Below are 20,891 nucleotides of genomic sequence, written 5' to 3' on the forward strand. Positions count from 1 at the left end.
CCCCGAGCTTCTTAGTGCCGCTACTGATTGGCAACATCCCATTAAGCTAAAAAGATGTTCCTATCTTCAAGCAATATAATTCAATGTGGAACCTGATTAGCAGAACACATTCTTTCACCAAGAGTACTTAAAATACCAGTGGTTATGTACTCTGGAAAAACATTAAATAACACACACACACTCACAGAGGTCTGCTTAATTAGTTACTGCTCAACATTTACCATCCATATTTTTATTTAGCCCTCAAACTTCCATCAACATAGAAGGCATCTAATATATTTTTATAGTTCTTTAAATGATGACTACAAGCCAGTATAACAAAAGTTCTTGATCAGAACTATCACAATAATAAATTAGTATAAAGCTCAACAAGTCAATTCCTTCTGGAGTCTTAACATTGTGCCATCTGCAAACAATCCCTGGTCTATGATAACTGCTATTATGTGAAGGAAACCACAAACAAATGTTACATAAGTTGTTCAGACATCCTGCAATATATGCCAAATGAATACCAACAACAGTAACACTAGTATAAAGTTGTCAACTTTTCAATACACAAGTATTAAAGTAAACTTCAGGTTGTTTAACATAAAACAAGCAACTCACAACTCATTAATGATACTGTATATGCATCCATATAATGCCTTGTTTTTATGCCATAGAAAAGCTATTTCATAACCAGAGACCTTTACCAGCAAATTTTGATACAGTTATTTTGCCTTTCTTGCCGATCAATTCCGTTACACTCCACTATAAAAATACAATAACTGACATTTTAGAATATATTTCCAGGAATGCTATTCTTATTTCTGTGGTCATTTCAAAGCGTCTGATAGTTCTTTCTCTACGATCCTCCTGTACTCGTCGAAACCTCCTTCGATACTCCTCACACTACCTCCTCCACAAACCCAAAGCTCCTTGCACACCATGCGAATAAGCCTTTCATCGTGGGAAACCAAAATCACACCTCCAGTGTACTTTCTAATTGCCTTGCCAAGAGCCTCAATGGTTTCAATATCAAGATGATTAGTAGGTTCATCCAGAACCAGAAAGTTAGGATTCCCCATGCACATCCGAGCAAAAGCCACTCTTGATTTTTGGCCTCCAGAAAGGCTAGCTACAGTCTGCAGAGCCATGTCTCCTGTGATGCCAAAACTGCCAAGCTGACGACGGTACTCTTCAACTGGCTTGCCAGGATAAGCAGACTGAAGAAGTTCTACAGAAGATACATTCATTTCTAGTTGGTCGACATGATGTTGACTGAAGTAGCCGAATTTCAGATTACGGTGTGCATGACGGCTACCTCCAGTGGGAGTCAGTATACCCATGATTATTTTAAGCAGAGTAGTTTTTCCAGCACCATTATCACCAACAATACAAATACGAGATTCAAGCGTAGCACCTAAATTTACGCCACTGAGAATAGTTTGTCCAGGATTGTATGCAAATACAACCTCATCAAGTTGTAAAATTGGAGGAGACAAACCCTCAGTTTCAGGAAATTTTAAAACCACTTCCACCTCTTTCTCAACAGCTTTAAGCTCCGGTAACTTTTCAAGCATTTTGATCTTACTCTGTACACTTGATGCACGATTTGCATTGTATCGGAATTTATCGATGAATTCCTGCACATGAGCACGATGTTGTTGCTGAGCTTCAAATTCTCTCTGCTGATTGCGTAGTTTCTCTGTCTTTGTCTTCTCAAAGTTTTCATAGTTACCTTTATAGCTTTCAATACGTTGAGAATGGAGGTGGAGAATATCGGTTGGTACAGTTTCAAGGAAGTGGCGATCGTGAGATACAACCAGAAGTGTTGTGGGCCAATTCTGTAAGTAATTCTCCAACCAAATGATGGCTTTAATATCTAACATGTTAGTAGGTTCATCTAAAAGAAGAAGATCCGGTTTAGAAAATAACGCTCGGGCTAGAGCTAATCTCATCCTCCAACCTCCAGAGAAATGCTTTGTGGCCCTCTGTTGCATTTCCGAATTAAATCCTAAACCATTTAGAATTATACTAGCTCGTGCAGGAGCTTTGTCAGCCTCAATGTTCTGAAGCTGAACATAGAGTTCTGATAACTCATTACTAAGCTCAGGATCAGTATTTCCACTGTTCATTTTGGCACTAATTTCACGTTCTCGCTGAAGAAGATTTTCTCGCACAGTATCACATTCTAGCACGCTTTGAAGTGCTGGAGTATCATTTCCAACTACCTCCTGTTCGACGTGAAGCACAGACACGTGAGAAGGAATACGAAGTTGCTTATTTGATATCATCCTAAGTAAAGTGGTTTTACCCAGCCCATTACGCCCAACAAGACCATATCTTCGTCCAAATGCTAACGTGAGGTCAGCTCCTTGAAGAAGAACCCGGTTACCATAAGCCACATCAAAGTTTTCAATACGGATGTCTTGTGCTCGATTGCTGCCTTTGTCTTCCATTTTTGCTTCCTTCTTGCTTGTTACTTGTGACGCTGTGGCTGCTTCCAACTGCGGTGCCTGCACCACATTGCGACCACTAGCTAGATCTTGATTACGTTTGTCCTGCTTTTGCTGCAGTTTTGCTTCCGCCTTCTCTAGTTTCTTCGCATCCACCTTTAAACTATCATCCCTAGTCATAACCCAAATACTCTTTATTTCTTCCATATTGTTTTCTAAATTAGCAGCCATCGAAGCCAGATGGACAGGTGCATTCAAAACTTTCCCAGATCCACTTTTCAATGCATCTGAATCATCTGGCTTCATTAAACGTAATAGATTATCACAAATTTGTCGTAATTCATCTTCTGTCTTGTCCCCAACTTCGTGAAGCACTTCACCAATGGCACCATAGAGTTCATCACTATCCTCAAAGTCATCAGCACCACCCGAGATTATACCTTCCACATACTGGTACAGATCATCGTCGATCGATGGAAATTCTGATTTTATATATTCTCCAGAAGTTGTCATCTTCATAGTTTTGCAAATAACTTACGGGAGATTATTGCCTGAAAAAGAAATCCAGAAATTAGTGACATCATAATCATTTCATCAGCCAATCAATACTTTCATGAGTTATGTTGTTAATGTTTATGAAGAATATTGACTGGCTAATTTAACAGTTTGCATAAAAATAAGGGAAAAACAATTACTGCTAGTCATCTCAAGCTCCTTAAGAACTGACAGAACATATAGAACAGCAGCTCCCATCTTCCTCACTGGGGTGCAGCAGAGTAGTACAAACTTTTTCTTTTCTTTTGTAACTTCCCAAAGCAATGTAATAAGATGCGACATCTAGCAGTCCTCGCGCAGCTCAATATCTCAACTACTAACCGTAATCGCTAAACCCTCTACTAGACGGCATTTGATAATATATCTATGCTTTGAGATTGTTCAGAGTGAATGGAATAGATAATAAACAAGAACCAGGTTTACCCAGCCTTCATCAATCCGGATTTCCGGTTTATCCAGATTGATTTTTTATTTACCATATTATTAATTTTGAATTTTTCATCATGAAAATATGCACGCCCTTTGAATAATACTGTACGTTTGAAACTATATAGTTATGTTTGCACCACAGGTCGCTCAGAGATCAGCCGATCCTAACAACACTTCAAACTACAGTTACCAAGGTTGCATCTTCTTGAGATCACGTTACTAAACCATCAAGTAAGTAGTCATGGAAAACAATATGGCCCGCTGTTTGGGATTCTACCGCTATAGTTTCTGAAGTTCTCGACATGTCCAAATTCCTTGAAATATTTGCAAACATTCCTGGTTGTTCAGTTGTAGACAATAGCAACGTAAATGCCTGGTTGGAGAACGGCAGTGATGCTGGTTACAACATGATGACCAACGACGAAATCATTGCCACCTGTGATACGAGGACTACAGTGATGGTGAATTGGAAATCAAAATTACATTTTAGGGGAAGAAGTAATGTCTCACGCGGAGGCAACAGCACATCTAGATCGTCACACGGAAACAACTCCAGCTGAACTGATAACGGTGAAATATCTACCCAATCGTGTTGGTCTCAAACACCAAACAAATTCAAAACAAGAGAAACTTACGCACTGTTTTAGTAAATAGAAGTGAGTACAGTACGTAAAAATGAAAATCCACAGCGTTTCCAGTCATTCAACCAGGTCAGGAATGGAACGAATAAAGCCCCAACCTAGCGGAGAGGATAGGAATTGTGCCTGCTGCCAAAGCCTGTCACACTCCTCTGGGGCAATGATTGATGAATGACAGATGAAATGAAATGATACTGGAGAGTGTTGCTGGAATGAAATATGACACGGAAAACCGGAGTACTCAGAGAAAAACCTGTCCCACCTCTGCATTGTCCAGCACAAATCTCACATGGAGTGACCGGAATTTAAACCACGGAACCCAGCAGTGAGAGGCCGGCGCGCTGCCGCCTTATCCACGAAGGCTCCAGTACAGTAGTACTGAAACTGAATTTATGTGCCAAAAAAATAGCCATTTATGCTTGTCAGTGGCAAAAAAAAGAAAAAGGTTTGACAGATTAATAGCTTATATTTATTAGTTTGTTTCTGAATTATTCAGATTTTTAATAATCAGAATTACCTCTAGTCCACCTAGCCTGACTAAGGAGGTTCTTGTGTACCTGTAACTTTAGGAGAGAAAAATGTTTTAGTAATAGTATACTCTTAGTTCAGTTTAAGGCAGTGGTATACAGGTCTGTCTTGTTTACAGTAGTGCAAGGTTATGTAAAGTAATCATGTAGTCTGCACTCAAAGCTAAAACTGTGATTTACTCAATTTTTCAAAGTGTCAGGTTAGTGTCCAGACATTAGATAAATTTAATGCTGTTCTGATTAAGCACGTTGCTAAGTCAACTGATATTTACAGGCATATATTAAAAATGTGTGAAAAAAAATATTTTCAATACTTCATTCAGTTAAAAGGAACCGCAATATTTTACCTTGTAATGTGAGAGTCAAACTTATACAAATACTAGTGTTTCCCGTCCTCGACTACTGTGACGTCATTCTTGTAGACGCAACATAAGAGCAAACTTCGAAACTTCAGCGAGCGCTTAATTGTTGCCTTAGATTTATATAGAGTCTGAGTTATGATACACATGTCACCACATACCATCACACTATTGCAAGGCTGAAACCTGATAAACGACGAACGTATTACATACTGATACAGATATACCGACTGCTCTCTGAAGACAGACCACTATACATTTCATCCCAGCTTAAGTATTTGTCCTCCTTTCACAGCAGTAATACCCGCTCTAGTTCCTCCCTTTCTATTCCTGTTCACCGATCCTCTATGTACAACAATTCCTTTGTAGAGAAGGGTTCTAGACTTTGGAATTCCCTGCCTGTCAGTGTCAGAAATACCACCTCATTACTTAAATTTAAGACTGCCTGCTGAGACTACCTGCTGAATGCAGCTGACTAACTTGTATGACTGGATGATCGAATGAATGCGATTTAGAAAAGAGTAATGAATTTTTTAATAATAATAATAATAATAATAATAATAATAATAATAATAATAATAATAATAATATTATTTGTTTTACGTCCCACTAACTACTCTTTCACGGTTTTCGGAGACGCCGAGGTGCCGGAATTTAGTCCCGCAGGAGTTCTTTTACGTGCCAGTAAATCTACTGACACGAGGCTGACGTATTTGAGCACCTTTAAATACCACCGGACTGAGCCAGGATCGAACCTGCCAAGTTGGGGTCAGAAGGAAAGCGCATTAACCATCTGAGCCACTCAGCCCAGCTAATGTATTTATCTGTAGATTATTATTTACTATATTACTATATATTATGTACCCAATGGATCATGGTGTGGGTTACTGTAGTCACGTCCTAGTTCGTGAACCATGGGCAATAGCTGAGTGGCCTAGTAAGTGGTCCTGAGAGTCGGGATACCAGTTGCTATGAAATGGGAGTGGGCATCTCTGACATTTCTGAGTCTTGGCCCTCCTTGTGCTCAGGCAGCTAGGACTATACAATTCACCGGCGGTCCATAACCTGTTAGAAGAGAGATCCTCACTTGGACTATGTGCAAGTAGGGTAGCATGTTGCTTCATGAATTTACCGAGCTCAGAACATTTTAAGCAAGCCTCGGACCTATGGGAGTAACAAAGCCCCACTCCCATTTGACAGGCGAGGGACTCCTTGGTGCAGATGAGGATGAAGTTGACAAGTTTTATGAAGCATTGAGTGACATCGTGGTCAGGGTCAACAGCAAGGATAGAATAGTGCTAATAGGCGATTTCAATGCGAGAGTTGGGATAGAACTGAAGGATACGAAAGGGTGATTGGTAAATGTGGGGAAGATATGGAAGTTAATGGGAATGGGAAGCGTTTGCTGGACTTCTGTGCTAGTATGGGTTTAGCAGTTACGAATACATTCTTCAAGCATAAGGCTATTCACCGCTACACATGGGAGGCTAGGGGTACCAGATCCATAATAGACTATATCTTAACCGACTTCGAATTCAAGAAATCTGTCAGAAATGTACGAGTTTTCCGGGGATTTTTTTATGATAAAGACCACTATCTGATCTGTAGTGAACTAAGTATATCTAGGCCTAGGGTAGAGAAAGTGAAATCTGTCTGCAAACGGATAAGGGTAGAAAATCTCCAGGATGAGGAAATTAGACAGAAGTACATGGATATGGTTAGTGAGAAGTTTCGAACAGTAGACAGTAAGCAGGTTCAGGATATAGAAAGTGAATGGGTGGCAAACAGGGATGCTGTAGTAGAAACAGCAAGGGAAAGCCTAGGAACAACTGTGTGTAAAGATGGGAAAAGGCGAACATCTTGGTGGAATGATGAAGTGAGAGCAGCTTGTAAACGTAAAAAGAAGGCTTATCAGAAATGGTTCCAAACGCGGGCCGAAGCAGACAGGGATTTGTACATAGATGAAAGAAACAGAGCAAAACAAATAGTTGTTGAATCCAAAAAGAAATCTTGGGAAGATTTTGGGAATAACCTGGAAAGGCTAGGTCAAGCAGCAGGGAAACCTTTCTGGACTGTAATAAAGAATCTTAGGAAGGGAGGGGAAAATGGAAATGAACAGTATTTTGAGTAATTCAGGTGAACTCATAATAGATCCCAGGGAATCACTGGAGAGGTGGAGGGAATATTTTGAACATCTACTCAATATGAAAGTAAATCATCCTGGTGGTGTTGCAAACAGCCAAGCTCATGGGGAGGAGGAAAATATTTATTTAAAAACTGGGCAGTGAAACGAGAGCTCAGAGTAACTGGAAATGAGGATATAAACAAAACTGTTTGGGAATGGTTTGTGAGTGCAAGAGTAAGGCATTTCTCATATGAGGAACAAACCTACACTACCATGCAAGAGAAGATTTTACAACTCCCAATGGGTGGCTGGAAAGTTTTAAAGGACGATATCAGACAGTTTTGAAGGAGGTCTGCGGAGAGGGGCTGGAGACATCGCTGAGGAAACGTTGGCAGATTGGATTTCAAAAATTGGCTCTCTAATTTAATGCTATAAACCTTGGTGCATACCTAATGCTAATACAACCAGACTATATTTCTGAGCACTACTTTGCAAAACATATCTGAAAGGGGAAAGATGTACAGTAGGGAAACTCTGCAAAGAGAAATTAACAGATACTTTATGTGGTTTTCTTTCTGGAGGATTTTAAAAGCAGCCAAACCCAGGTGCTTCAAACACAATGATTTAAAAAGACTGCCTCCCCATTGGAGATCCAGTAAGAATGCATCCAATGGAAAAATGGTTGGTGTCATTCAACTCGAGAACGAAGCAACAGGAACGTCATTCTATTTCACAACATTAAATGCCATCCAGCAATACAGCTATCTAATGTTAAGCTTGCATGGTTCCCTCCGAATATGTTTAGAGTAACTCAGTCAATGGTCAACGGCGTCATTAATTGTTTTAAGATTCATTACAGAAAACTGATAATGGCATCATTACTTGTAAACATGGAATCAGTGGCCTCTGCCACTGAAGTGACGAAGTTTTTCTCTACACTAGATGATGTAATTTGGGTGGCAGAAGCAGTGAAAGAGGTGTCGCCAAATACGGAACGTCAATGTTTTCACGCATCCAAGTTTGTCTCATCCCCTGACAAAGGAACCATAATAAACTAAAATACTGATGTGCTACAACAAACTCTCGAACAGTGCAATTATGGCGATCACAATTAAAATTAATAAAATTATGTAATGGTTCCACCTTTTCAATGCATGTAAACATAGTAATGTAAGGTTACATCACTAGTTGATCATAAAAGGTACCAGTTTCGACCCCAAATTCCGAGTCATCATTAGCTGATCACTTAAAAACACAATAAATAATGCACAGATAAATAACCAGTAATGTAGAAGATATAGTTTCATCAGACGTAAGTTTGTGTGGAGTAGTATAACACATGTGACTGTAGCACTGTGTTTTAAAAGTTTTTAAATCTTGAAGAGGAGAAAAATAAATAGCTTGAGGATTAGTATTGTAATCATATGCTTGATGTATGAAGATGCAGAACAGTTGACATTAAAAAACAAATGTGAAAAAAAAATTTAAAAAGTGTAGTATTAGAACAATTGAGAATCACAACTGACAAACGAAGGTTTCATGAGGATGAGTGCTCAGGCAGTTCTCGAGGTGGCGAAGAGAATAAATTTGAAGGTCTTCAAGGCAGTGTCAAAAAACATCATTATTCTTCTTCTCATTCCCTAAAACACCCCCTCCCCACAAAAAAAAAAAAAAAAAAGGTTGAAAAATGAGATCCGTTTTTATACAAGAAAAATCCTTTTTAACTAATAGATTATATGAAAATCACCTCGAAATAGCTAACCTACTCCCAAGCACACAATGGAACTTTTTCCAAACCCAAGTTGACAATAGATTATTTTAAGAATTATCAATAAAAGAACAAATTTTACAGAAAAAGCTTAACAACCTAAAAAACATTTCCTCTTCACATAAAAATCTAGTCAAAAAGAATAAAACACCTGACAAGAAATGAACAATTCCACCCCCCCTGTTGTTAATTTATCTAAAACAGTTTTGAACGATGATGAAAACCTGATTCCATCTAAAGGCCTCAAACACAATTGGCCAAACTTAAACACTCTCAACATAGTAACCAATTTAGTAATCGAATCCAACATAGCCATCAATAAAATGCAGTCAGGAGAACAAGACCAAATAAGGTACACAGTAAATTAAGGTTTTCATATGTCGACCTATTCAATACAATAATATTTTATAGTGAGTCAATCACATGTCATAAGGGTAGTTTTGGCATTTGTAATATGCAGTCATCAGCCCTAGGTGCAAATTGAACAATTCCATATATGTACCTAAAGCAACCTAAAACACATTTTAAAACATGTTATTAAACACATTACTAGCAACTACAATGATGCATGAAATGTCTTAAAATTATGGTATAAATGAAATGCTGTGGCATAAAATTTTTGACAATTCTGTTGGAACATTATTATGTAATGTCCAGCCTCTGTACGTCCAGGTTAAGTGAAATCTATACTATTTTTATGTTGTCAATATGAGTTGGCACTTGTTCACTTGAATTAGGTAGTTCCAAAGAAGTTTAATTGGTCATATGAGGAACGTAGTATGACTTGAGATTGAGATTCCCAATTCATTTTGAAACCTTGAGCAGCATACTGAACGTATGTGCTGGACCGACGGAAGGAGCCGGACACATTGTGTAAACAAGTGCCAACTCATATTGACAACATAAAAATAGTATAGATTTCACTTAACATGGACATATACAGGCTGGACATTACATAATAACTTTACAACAGAATTGTCAAAAATTTTATGAATTTTATACCGCAGCATTTCAATTGTACCATAATGTTAACTCATTTCATGCATCATTGTAGTTGCTAGTTTATACTAGTGCTAGTATAAATACAAGTTGCTAGTGTTTCATAACTTGTTTTAAAACGTGTTTTAGGTCGCTTTAGGTACGTATATGGAATTGATCAATTTGCATCTACGGCTGATGATGGCGTATTACAGATGCCAAAATTAGTACCCTTATGACATGTGATTCACAATAAAATATTATTGTATTGAATAGGTGGACATTTGAAAACCTTAATTTACTGTAACCCACTTCAATTGAATAGGTGGACATTTGAAAACCTTAATTTACTGTAACCCACTTCAATACAGAACACAATGAAATTTATAACTATTAGAAAAAGTATGATATAAAAAGAAAACTTGAAAAAATAATCACTACCAACAACAAACACCCCCACCAATAATAATTAAAAAAAAGGATTTAATCACTGACCATAAACGTATCTTGATCTTAAAAAGAAAAATAATAGGCCTAATAGTTTTTTCATCACCAAATCTGTCTTAAAAGGATAAATCTCACTATGTGGCTAAAAATAAAGATTTCTTTAATAATTCTTTTTCAATAGTTAAAAAAAGATCCCACCCAAAAATTCAACGTCTACTTAAACTTAAAAAAACGTCTCTTTTCTCTTCACAGATCAAGAAAAAACAAAACTTTTTTCGCTAGGGGCTTTACGTCACACCGACACACATAGGTCTTATGGCGACGATGGGATAGGAAAGGCCTAGGAGTTCGAAGGAAGCGGCCGTGGCCTTAAGGTACAGCCCCAGCATTTGCCTGGTGTGAAAATGGGAAACCACGGAAAACCATCTTCAGGGCTGCCGATAGTGGGATTCGAACCTACTATCTCCCGGATGCAAGCTCACAGCCGCGCGCCTCTACGCGCATGGCCAACTCGCATGGTAACAAAACTTTTAAACATGAACCCAGGTCTGACCACTGCTAAAGCCCTCCCCCCCCAAATCATAAAGCCAACATTCTGATTCGCCCAATAATCAATTACAGACCCAGTCCATTATACAATACATCAAAATTCATCCAAAAATGTTTATAAAAAAAATCTATCGGAAACACTTCAGAATTAATTGAAAAACTGAAGGACTTCGACATCCAACCAAATCTTTCTCTCCATTCATTTGACATTGTAAATATGCACCCCAGTATACAAGCCTCCAAATTATTCCCCATCATTGAAAATAACTTAACCCTCTAAGCGCCAACAGCCTTTTGAAAGCCCGTTTCGTTTTCATCTGGAAAATGCCAACGTCCTTTCAAAAGGACGTTCAGTACATTTACTTTTGATTATTAAAAGTAACAGTCATTTTCTTTCGTAATTTCCCAATATAGTTAGTTAAAGACTTACAATCTTTGCAATAAACAGTCTCTTTTATTTTCAAGGCCATTATTTCAGTATATTAGTCCAATCAGCAGGCATATTTATTGGCGCGGCAAAAACACTAGCAGTCTCACTGTGTACCTTGTTCGCTCTGTGTCTAGTTGCTCTCAATCTTTTACTTGTTCATTTATTGATGTGAAAATTATTATATACCCATCCATTGTGCTTTGACAAAACATACAGTAAGTGTGTTTGAGAGGTTTTGGAAAACATACTTGTACTGAAATGTATTATTATTACTATTATTATTTGTAGTATCTTATGTAAAATAAGTTTGCACCATATTTTGTAAGTATTTACATATAAACAAAATGAGTGTAATTAGACTTGTATTTTGGGCTCATTTGGGCATGTAAATTAATTATTTTTATTACAAATTTATTTTAGGTACAAAATGAATGAACTTCATAATAAGTTGCACTATTCAATAAATATGTTCGCGATGTATAAAAAAATTTTTGTTCTACAAAAATGTTATTGCCCAACTTTTTTTGGTTTTATTTTTAAATAATATTTTTGGGTTTTGGCTACCAATGTTTACTAATGGTCATAAATAAACTGAGTAGGGCTTTATTCGTATAGGAAATCATATTAGTAAAAAAAATAACGAAAATTTCAAGTTTCTACAGTCTACAATAACAGCTGAACTGTGTGATCAAACAAAAGCTTGCAAAAAACGGAAAATGGCCTTGGCGCCCAGTGGTGGGAAAACCATAATAGCACGCGGCACTCAAAGGGATAAATAAATTCAGTCATCTGAGTAAACTAGAAATTCAAGACTTTATTACTATTTTAAAATTGGTTGTCAACAACAACCTTTTCACCTCTGATAGTACTATATATCAGCAGGACGGTTTAGCTATGGGTTCGCCACAGCCTCAGGCATCTTAGCTGAGATTTATCTTGATTTCTTCGAATACACAAAAATTGATAATAATAATAATAATTTTTAAAATATCCTCTTTTGGGCCAGATATGTTGATGACACTTTAGTTTGTTTTTTTTTTTTAATGAAGAAATACAAACGCAGCTTCTACACTTCTTCTAAACAACATTGACCCTCATATTAAATTTATCCTTGAATCTGAAAGTAACAAAACTATTAATTTTTTAGATTTAACCATTACCAGACATCCTTCTTCTTTATCCCACAAAATTTTTAGAAAACCAACTCAAACAGCAATCACCATTCGACAAGACTCATCGCATCCACAAGCACACAAACGTGCTACTTACAACAGCCTTAGTTTTTCGTGCCTTTAATACTCCAATGTCTAAGAAAGACTTAAATAATGAATTGAACACCATCCGTACTATCGCTAAATTTTACGGTTTTAACAACTCTCTTATAGAACAATTAATCAACAAATTGAAGCACCGTCCCAAGACCACCTTAACAAAAGAAAAATCAACACCTCCGCATTTTCCACTTTTACCTTCAATAAAGAGGTTTATAAAGTTACCAACATTTTTAAAAAGCACAATGTAAAAATAGCTTTTAGAACCAATAACAGAAATGTGGATATCTTACACAACTCTAACTTGGTAACAAATCCAATGTTTGTTTTTTTCAAAATCCAGAATTTACAGATTCAGATGCAACAACTGCAGTTCCTTCGTATGTTGGGCAAACCAGACGTAATTTTACCATCAGATATTCCGAACATGTCAACGCTTTAAAATACAACAGATTCTCTGCAGTAGGACAACATATACGTAACTCTAAACATAACTTCACCAAAATACGTAGGTGGTTTGAAAAGTTCTCAGAATGTACTAGAATTAAGTATCTTACCTCGGTGGAACTGCTTTTATTTTTCAACATAGTCTCCCTGTAGACTAATGCATTTGGTCCAGCGATGTTCCAATGCCTTGATCCCATCTTGAAAATGAGATTCCTCCAGGCCTGCAAAATACCTCTCCAATTTGGCTGTCAGTTCTTCCCTTGTAGAAGATCTCCGTCCACCGAGGAAAATTTTCAGCTTGGGGAATAGATGAAAGTCTGATGGTGCCAAATCAGGTGAATAAGGTGGATGTGGCAACAATTCGTACCCCAGTTCATGAAGTTTTGCCATGGCAATAACACTTGTGTGCGGCGGAGCGTTGTCCTGATGAAAGATGACCTTTTTCCTTGCCAAACCAGGCCTTGTTTCGCGTATCTTTTCCTGTAGTTGGTCTAGGAGGTTTGCATAGTATTGCCCCGTAATTGTTTGGCCAGTAGGAAGTTAATCTATCAGCAGAATGCCTTTTGCATCCCAGAAAACTGAGGCCATGACCTTTCCGGCCGAACGCACTGCCTTTGCTTTCTTTGGTGGTGGTGAATCAGCACGTTTCCACTGCTTTGACTGCTGTTTTGTCTCTGGGGTATAGTAGTCGACCCAAGTTTAATCTGTAGTCACAAACCGGCGCAAAAAATCTTGTTGGTTGCACTGAAAACAGGCCAGACTTTGTTCGGACATTTCCAATCTGGTGCATTTATTGTCCAATGTCAATGGGGATAATTTTTTCATACTCAATTCTTCGGTTAAAATATAATATACCCGTTCAGAAGATATCCGTACAGCTTCAGCAATCTCCCACACTTTCAGTCGATGATACTCCATAACCATTTTATGCACTTTTGCGATAAATTCTGGGGTCGTAACACTTTTTGGCCGTCCACTACGTGGATCATCATCCAAGCTCTCCTGACCAAATTTAAACTCGCTGGTCCACTTGGCAACAGTTGAAAATGAAGGAGCAGAGACCCCCAGTGTGTTCTGAAAGTCAGCATGAATTTCCTTTGCTTTCATACCTTTCTTTACAAAGTATTTAATCACTGCTCGAATTTCAGTTTTTTTCCATTGTCACAAATCACTACACGGGAACAACAACAAAGAGTGTCACCACCACACTCCTGCAGCTAGAGCACTGACGCGCCACGTGTTCACTCACAAAGGATGTGCGATTACTGCGCGGGAACCTCGTTGCTCTAGCACTGACATCTAGCGGTGATTCCAAGAACTTTTCAAACCGTCCTCGTGGAACAAGACATGCAAATACTTGAAATAATGAACAAAGGCCCCCTACTTAACACAACTAAAATTGTTTCATTCACCTTGACCACTATTTTAATTCTAATTTCAATTTAAACGACATTTCTGAGAAACCTAATATTCCTTTCGATTTTCTCATCCTAATTTTTTTAAATGTTAAATCTTTAAACTTGAATTTGAATTTCACCTCACCCACCCACCTGTCCTGCCTTAAATCTACTACTGCTCCTCCTCCTCCCTTATTTCCCTCTTTTCACTCTTCATCACACTTTCTGCTCTATTATTCTTTTCCAAATTCAATCCCTTACTACACAGCTACAGATGGGAAAGGAGCCACCACTTTGAATCTAATACCACTCAAATTTTACTAATGTCACAGGACAACATGATTCAATTTTAACATAAAACAACAAGATTAAACACACAGCAGAGCTGAATATACATATTTTATCCTAATTGTATCCATACGCCTCGTACTTTTTTTAACTTGGAAAGTGTTTTATGCTACGTATATATATGAAGACAAAATCTTTTATACATGTTCTGTGATAATTTTACAAGCATATCATACTATTCAAGCTCCAAAAACATCAACCAAGTGTACAACTATAAAAAATAAAAAAACTTGAACACAGAAGTCAACCGATGAACTGAATAACACGCAAGACACGAACGTTCATGTGCATGAAGTGTTCCTACATATATTGTTTTTGTCATATAAGTTAGTTTTAAGTGGAGATAGTGTTTTATAAACTAATTTTAAGACCCAAAGCATATCATTATAGATATATAATTGCATTGTCACACATAGTGACATACACGCTAGTTCCCGTTTTGACATGCTCCATTTGGACGTGACCAAATATTTGTTATCAAATGACATTCCCCAGACAACGTAATTTCAATCATAGCTTAATGATCTATATGTAAATGTATTGTTCAGCTGAAGATGACCCAATATAGGGGGGTTGAAACCAGTACTGTAGTACAATAAGTGCAATAAATAAGTATTGATAAGACGGAAGTCCTTTCCTATTTCTAATTGTGTAGTTGAAGATCATAAATTACGTCAACCGTCTGAGCCACTCAGCCCGGCACAGTAATAAATACTATGGCCGCTGCACGACCTACGCAAACTCTAACCTAACCTATCACTAATGGTGCTTTGCAGTGAACCAAAATCCAACCTGTCACTAACAGTAATCATCAGGGTTCATTAGGAACTAACTACTGGTTGTCCATACTTTGGTTAGTGCACTATGCATTCATTACATCAGCAGCCATGTTCAACCACCGCCACCAGCGAGCCAGGCAGAAACAGCAGTGAGGGGAGAGTAAGAGGGAAGATGGCATGACAACTACTGAGAGGACATAAGAGAGTACCAGAAGTCTGCACAGTGGCTTGAGCACAAAGGAGACTGAAATAATCTTGCAGAAACAGCCTTTTTCCTTCTCTCAGTTTGCACCAGCACTAAAGAGCCAGAAAAACCTGTGCATGAGTCCACAATAGTATAACATACAAAAAGTAATGACTGGAGAAACAATTACCACTAGCCTACAGCAACCACAGCAATAAAAAGCAAGAGAATCTGGGTTGGAACTAAGTGATGTATGAGGAAACAGAAAGTAAAACAGAGAGGAATGATAGTTGTCCCAACCTTCTTGCACCAGGGTGAGTGGACATCATTGCTGCTTTTTCTTTTTTGCTAGTGGTTTAGAGTCACACAAACACACTGAAGGTTTTTGGCAGCAGAAGGATGAGAAAGGGCTAGGAGGGGGAAGGTAGCGATCATGATCTTAATTTAGTTACAACCCCAGCGATATCATTATGACTATTATAACAGTAATCATCAACAGCTTAAACATATTTCTTCTTTGACAGAAAATATTATCATTATAATGTATTCTGATAAATAGAGAAAGTTTGCATGTTTGCATAGTGCGAGAGGAAGTATTGAAGCTTTATACAATAAAAGTTTATAGCCCATGGAGGACTTAGAATTCAATTTTCTACAAAAATGAATATGTGCATTTTCTTTGTGATCCTAAGTTTGCTAGGTACCGTAACACTTTTACATGTTAAAGGAACATTCTGAACATACAGCCTGCAGGGGTCGTACTTTGAGCGTGGTACACTTGAGTGAATTAGGGTGAAAATTGTTATCTGTATCCTTCAGAGGTGCAAATCCAACAGTGTTATTCCTACGGTAAAGCAATGGAAGAAAATGTGGGGCATGCCAAAGGAGATGAATGTTAGGGACCCAAAAACGATAATAGACTTGCTAATCTGTTAAAAGTACTTCACACTAACTTATACAGACGCTGACAAAAGAGATGAAATGAGACAGAGGTTAGGGAACTGTTCACTATGGATGGAGGCACGGTTACTGTTAATAGCATTTTAAGTACATAATTAATATAACACGTCCTGTAAACTAGGTCTACTACGGGTCCCTTTCTAACACAAACACTGCACAGACTCTTGCACAGAATCAGCATTACCTTTGTATACACCCTACCTTGTCCCATGCTATGAGATTTTCTACTAAACAAAACCTCTGTCATAATGAGCTGCTCCATTTTGCTCAAGCTTGTACTCTGGAAAGTGAAAATTTTCAGGTAATCTCTTTTTGTTAGGAAGTGTACTTTTAACCACCACTGATTTTTAAGACACATAGGAGTATTGCAATTTTAAACTGAAAATAACAGTAAAATAGCACACGAATTGTGCAATGATTAGAGAGAAAAGGAGTAATGAAATGTAAATGTACACCTACTGACAAATCTTATGCCTTGCAATGAACTTAATATACATATATAATTATTCAATACCGTCCCTAAACTGAAATGCTCGCTATGAAATTGTGCTGATCAACACAGTTTCTTCCACAGAGTATTCTTCATCCTAACCTGTCAATCATAACTATCATCAATAGGCTCCAATATAAACAGCTACCGGTACTGACAGAAGTCTTCAACGGATCAAAACTCTATAAACTGTTCCCTATAAAATCTGTGATTGACATTTTCTGACACATAAAAAGGTCATTAGACTTAAATAATAATTAACAGTGGAGTTATATGTCCCGAGAGAAATGTCCAGGAGGGATGTAAAGTTACAATATATATACAACCGAAGTGATGCAGCCTAGCCTACTCATCTTCATAAGACACCAGTGAGAAATAGAAAACGAAATTGTATACATATATGCAACTATTTTACTACGAAAATATGATCAGGCCATACCAATAACCTCTATATCGTACATTACTCTAAAAAAAAACAATCGCACTACACACTTTCAACTCTCGTACACCCACTTCCAAGTAGAAACAGCAATTCACGTCGGAAAGAATATAGGACACAATCTACATAGACAAGTAGTATTTCAGCGTGATGCAAGTACCGTTGATGATCTAATACACAACAGAAACCAAAATATCTCACCTCGTATTCGCTATAACTCCGTACAAGTTTGGTTATATACAGATAAATATCCCACGTGCGTAAACAAATGTCATCAAAAACAAACTTACCTACGTCCTCTTTCTATATACAGTAAAATTTGTATAGTGCATAAATTCCAAATTTAATATAATTACGATTATAATACTATATCCAGTCAACTAATAAATGGCCATTTACAAGTACTATGACACTTTCGAATTACATATCCCTATCAAACCGGAAACAGCTTGACGGAAACCAATACGTACTTCACCAAGGAGAAATGAAAGAGTACGTTGCGCATAATATTCCTAATTGAAGCCAATAGATAATGAGGGTAATATCGAGTGATGCCTGTGCAGATAATACCCTAATATCATTATTCTACCTTCTTCTGTCTCCTCAATTTCAGGAAGAATTTAGTCCTATATTCATGCCTGTCCTCCGATAATAAAAAAAAACTAATTATCTACCCAAACTCGCTAAATCTTCCATTATAATCCCTAATGTTCATTCACCCCCAAAAGTACATACCGAAAATAATTTGTAATACGAACTCCTGCCTCCCTCAGCATTTCCTCTATCAGTATCACGAAGATGTTGAGGAAAGTAGGAGGGAAAAGAGGGATAAGGAGAAAGTGGTAATTTTCCACATTGGTACCAACAACCTAAGGCTAATAGGAATAGGTACCTAAAAACTTAAGCCCAGTTGGGTATGTGTAGGATTTATGATTACGCCAACAAGAAATGAGTTTAAGGAAACATATATTGTTATCAGTGGGATGCTGCAAAGAAGGGATACTGACTGGTGGGTGATCGAGGATTTAAATTGAATGAGACTATGGAGTGAGCATGTGTGAAATTGCTCACTCACCACCAAAGTACATACGGTACGCAGCGAAAATGAAGAGTACACACACCTGCAACCCTCAGCATTTCCTCGATCATCATCACGACAATGTTGAGGAAAGTAAAACGGAAAATGAAGAGGGGGAGGAGAAAGGGGTAATTTCCCAACGAGCTCGTTGAGTCATACCAATCAGCTTATGCAGCGTGAAATTTCGATCTTGAATTTCAGTTAAGAAGAAGATATCCGTGAAAATGAAAAGAGGGCTCTTTCTAACTCGTTGGGTTTGTTTGTCCAACCCTTGTCCCGTTTCCCTACGAGGTCGGATATGAGGTGAGATGAACCTGTCGTGGCGGTTTTTATGACCGGATGCCATACCTGACGTCAACCTCATCACAGGAGTTAATGAGATGAAATGAATGAAGTGATATATGATAGTAGAGAGAGGGTGAAACCCGGTGCCGTAACATAGCCTACTCCTGTCGAACAGCTCAAGGTTTAACCTCTCCATCCGACGGACGAATCACCATCATCAGTGTCACATGCTCTCACTCCATATGAGCACTGCGGAGAGGTTTGGAATTTAGACCAACGGGACTTGAACCGGCTAACCTCAGTGTCAGACCGTTTAGACTTCAGCGCCTTAACGATCATAGCCACCAAGCGGTTTCTACCTCGTTGGGTAATGTCAAATAAATTATAGAGTATAAGTAACACTTTGGAAGATATCGCAAGAGATTGATTGCCAATGCACCTAGCGGGATGACCTTAAAATGTAAGGTAGTAGTAATAACCACGAGCTCGTTGAGTAATACCAATTAGCTTTGCAGTGTGAAATTTTGGTCTGGGATTTCCGTTATGAAGAAGATTTTCGTGAAAATGTAATTTATCCGGAGACAAAAGTTTATTTATTTATTTATTTATTTATTTATTTATTTATTTATTTATTTATTTATTTATTTATTTATTTATTTATTTATTTATTTATTTATTTATTTATTTATTTATTTATTTATTCAGGATCAGCAACAGCATAACGCCGAATTACAACGATCTGAGCTATGTACAATAGATATGAATCTAAAATTAAAGATATATAAATATTTAAAGAGGACACACATATATACAATGAAAACTGTACAATTCTATATAATACATATTTACATAAACAACGTTGTTAACAAAGAAAAATACATTTACAGAAAAATACAGGAGCAGAACGGGAAAGAACAAGAAGGAAAATTAAGTTATATGATAAATATCATGACAGAAGGAAGGAAACGTTACGAAGAGATCTAGGTTGTTGTTTATAGATAATGTATTAAACATTGCTGGAATACGCACCGAAAGGGACCTTTGGGTGAGAGAAAGCCGGGAGTAAGGAGTATGGAATAGGGTCTTCATTCTGGTATTACGGGATGGGACGTGGAGGGGGAATAAGGAAGCTAAATCTGGAGACCTAAACAGACCATTAACTGCTTTGTATAGCAGCTTTAGGTCGGCTACTTTCCTCCGAGCAGAAAGAGTCTTGAGGTTCAGTTTCCCAAGCACTTGGATAGTGCTTAGATTGTGACATGCAGGGATCCTGGCTCTGACGATAGCACAGAAAAAAAGATTGTACACGGTCAAGGTCGCTGAGGTTTGAAGAAGCAGAAATGGACCAGACTGGAGAGGCGTATTCAACAATAGGTAAGATACAGGAGACGTAGAATGCTCTGAGGGCATTTACATCTGTGATGTCAGAAAACCTGTATAGTAAACCAAGGAGTGACATAGCACGTGAGGTAACCCTGTTTATGTGCGAGTTACAATCATACAAGCACTGAACCATACTTGGTAAGGTATGTGCTATTTTTGGCTGCAATAATTTGAACTTGTTCAATTATAGAAATTTTCCTCCGCTTTCCTCGAGACAAAACAGTGTAAGTAAATTCCAATATTGTAAAATATTAGTTTACACATCACATTACGTTTAACAGTTAGTTGTCAAGTATTCTTAGATTAAATAATTAATTCATTCACTTATTTCAATTAATTCCAACGAGCATGCAGGCTCATACATAGGAAATGTGCATGACATTAAATACTGGCGGGTACTTACATATCGAAATATAGTTTGTGTATATAAGATTATTAGTAAACGGTTGTGCATATAAGCACATACAATATATAAAATACTTCCATGAATATGAGGATTACAGATAATTATTTCTGGCTCTTTTTACATTTACATAACCTAAAAGTTGCAAAGGTACAAGAATAGATAACAGACTATATTCATTTAC

General features: G+C 37.6%; 1 protein-coding gene across 3 annotated transcripts; it reads right to left on the reverse strand.

Annotated features, from left to right (window-relative positions):
- Positions 1-212: 212 nt before the first annotated feature.
- LOC136881200 (ATP-binding cassette sub-family F member 3) lies at positions 213-18,373 on the reverse strand. Of its 3 annotated transcripts, none has more exons than XM_067153907.2 (2): positions 18,294-18,373; positions 213-2,989 (listed from the first exon to the last, which is right to left on the reverse strand). In XM_067153907.2, the coding sequence occupies exon 2, from the start codon at positions 2,955-2,957 to the stop codon at positions 816-818; it is 2,142 nt and encodes a 713-aa protein (XP_067010008.1). In that variant the 5' UTR covers positions 2,958-2,989; positions 18,294-18,373; the 3' UTR covers positions 213-815. The 3 variants fall into 3 exon arrangements, with proteins under 3 accessions (XP_067010008.1, XP_067010007.1, XP_067010009.1); XM_067153906.2 differs by lacking the exon at positions 18,294-18,373 and adding an exon at positions 17,849-18,012; XM_067153908.2 differs by lacking the exon at positions 18,294-18,373 and adding an exon at positions 17,760-17,778.
- Between the last annotated feature and the right edge of the window lie 2,518 nt (positions 18,374-20,891).

This window comes from Anabrus simplex, chromosome 9 (genome assembly GCF_040414725.1).
Source record: "Anabrus simplex isolate iqAnaSimp1 chromosome 9, ASM4041472v1, whole genome shotgun sequence".
In the NCBI taxonomy this organism is placed as follows: domain Eukaryota; kingdom Metazoa; phylum Arthropoda; class Insecta; order Orthoptera; family Tettigoniidae; genus Anabrus; species Anabrus simplex.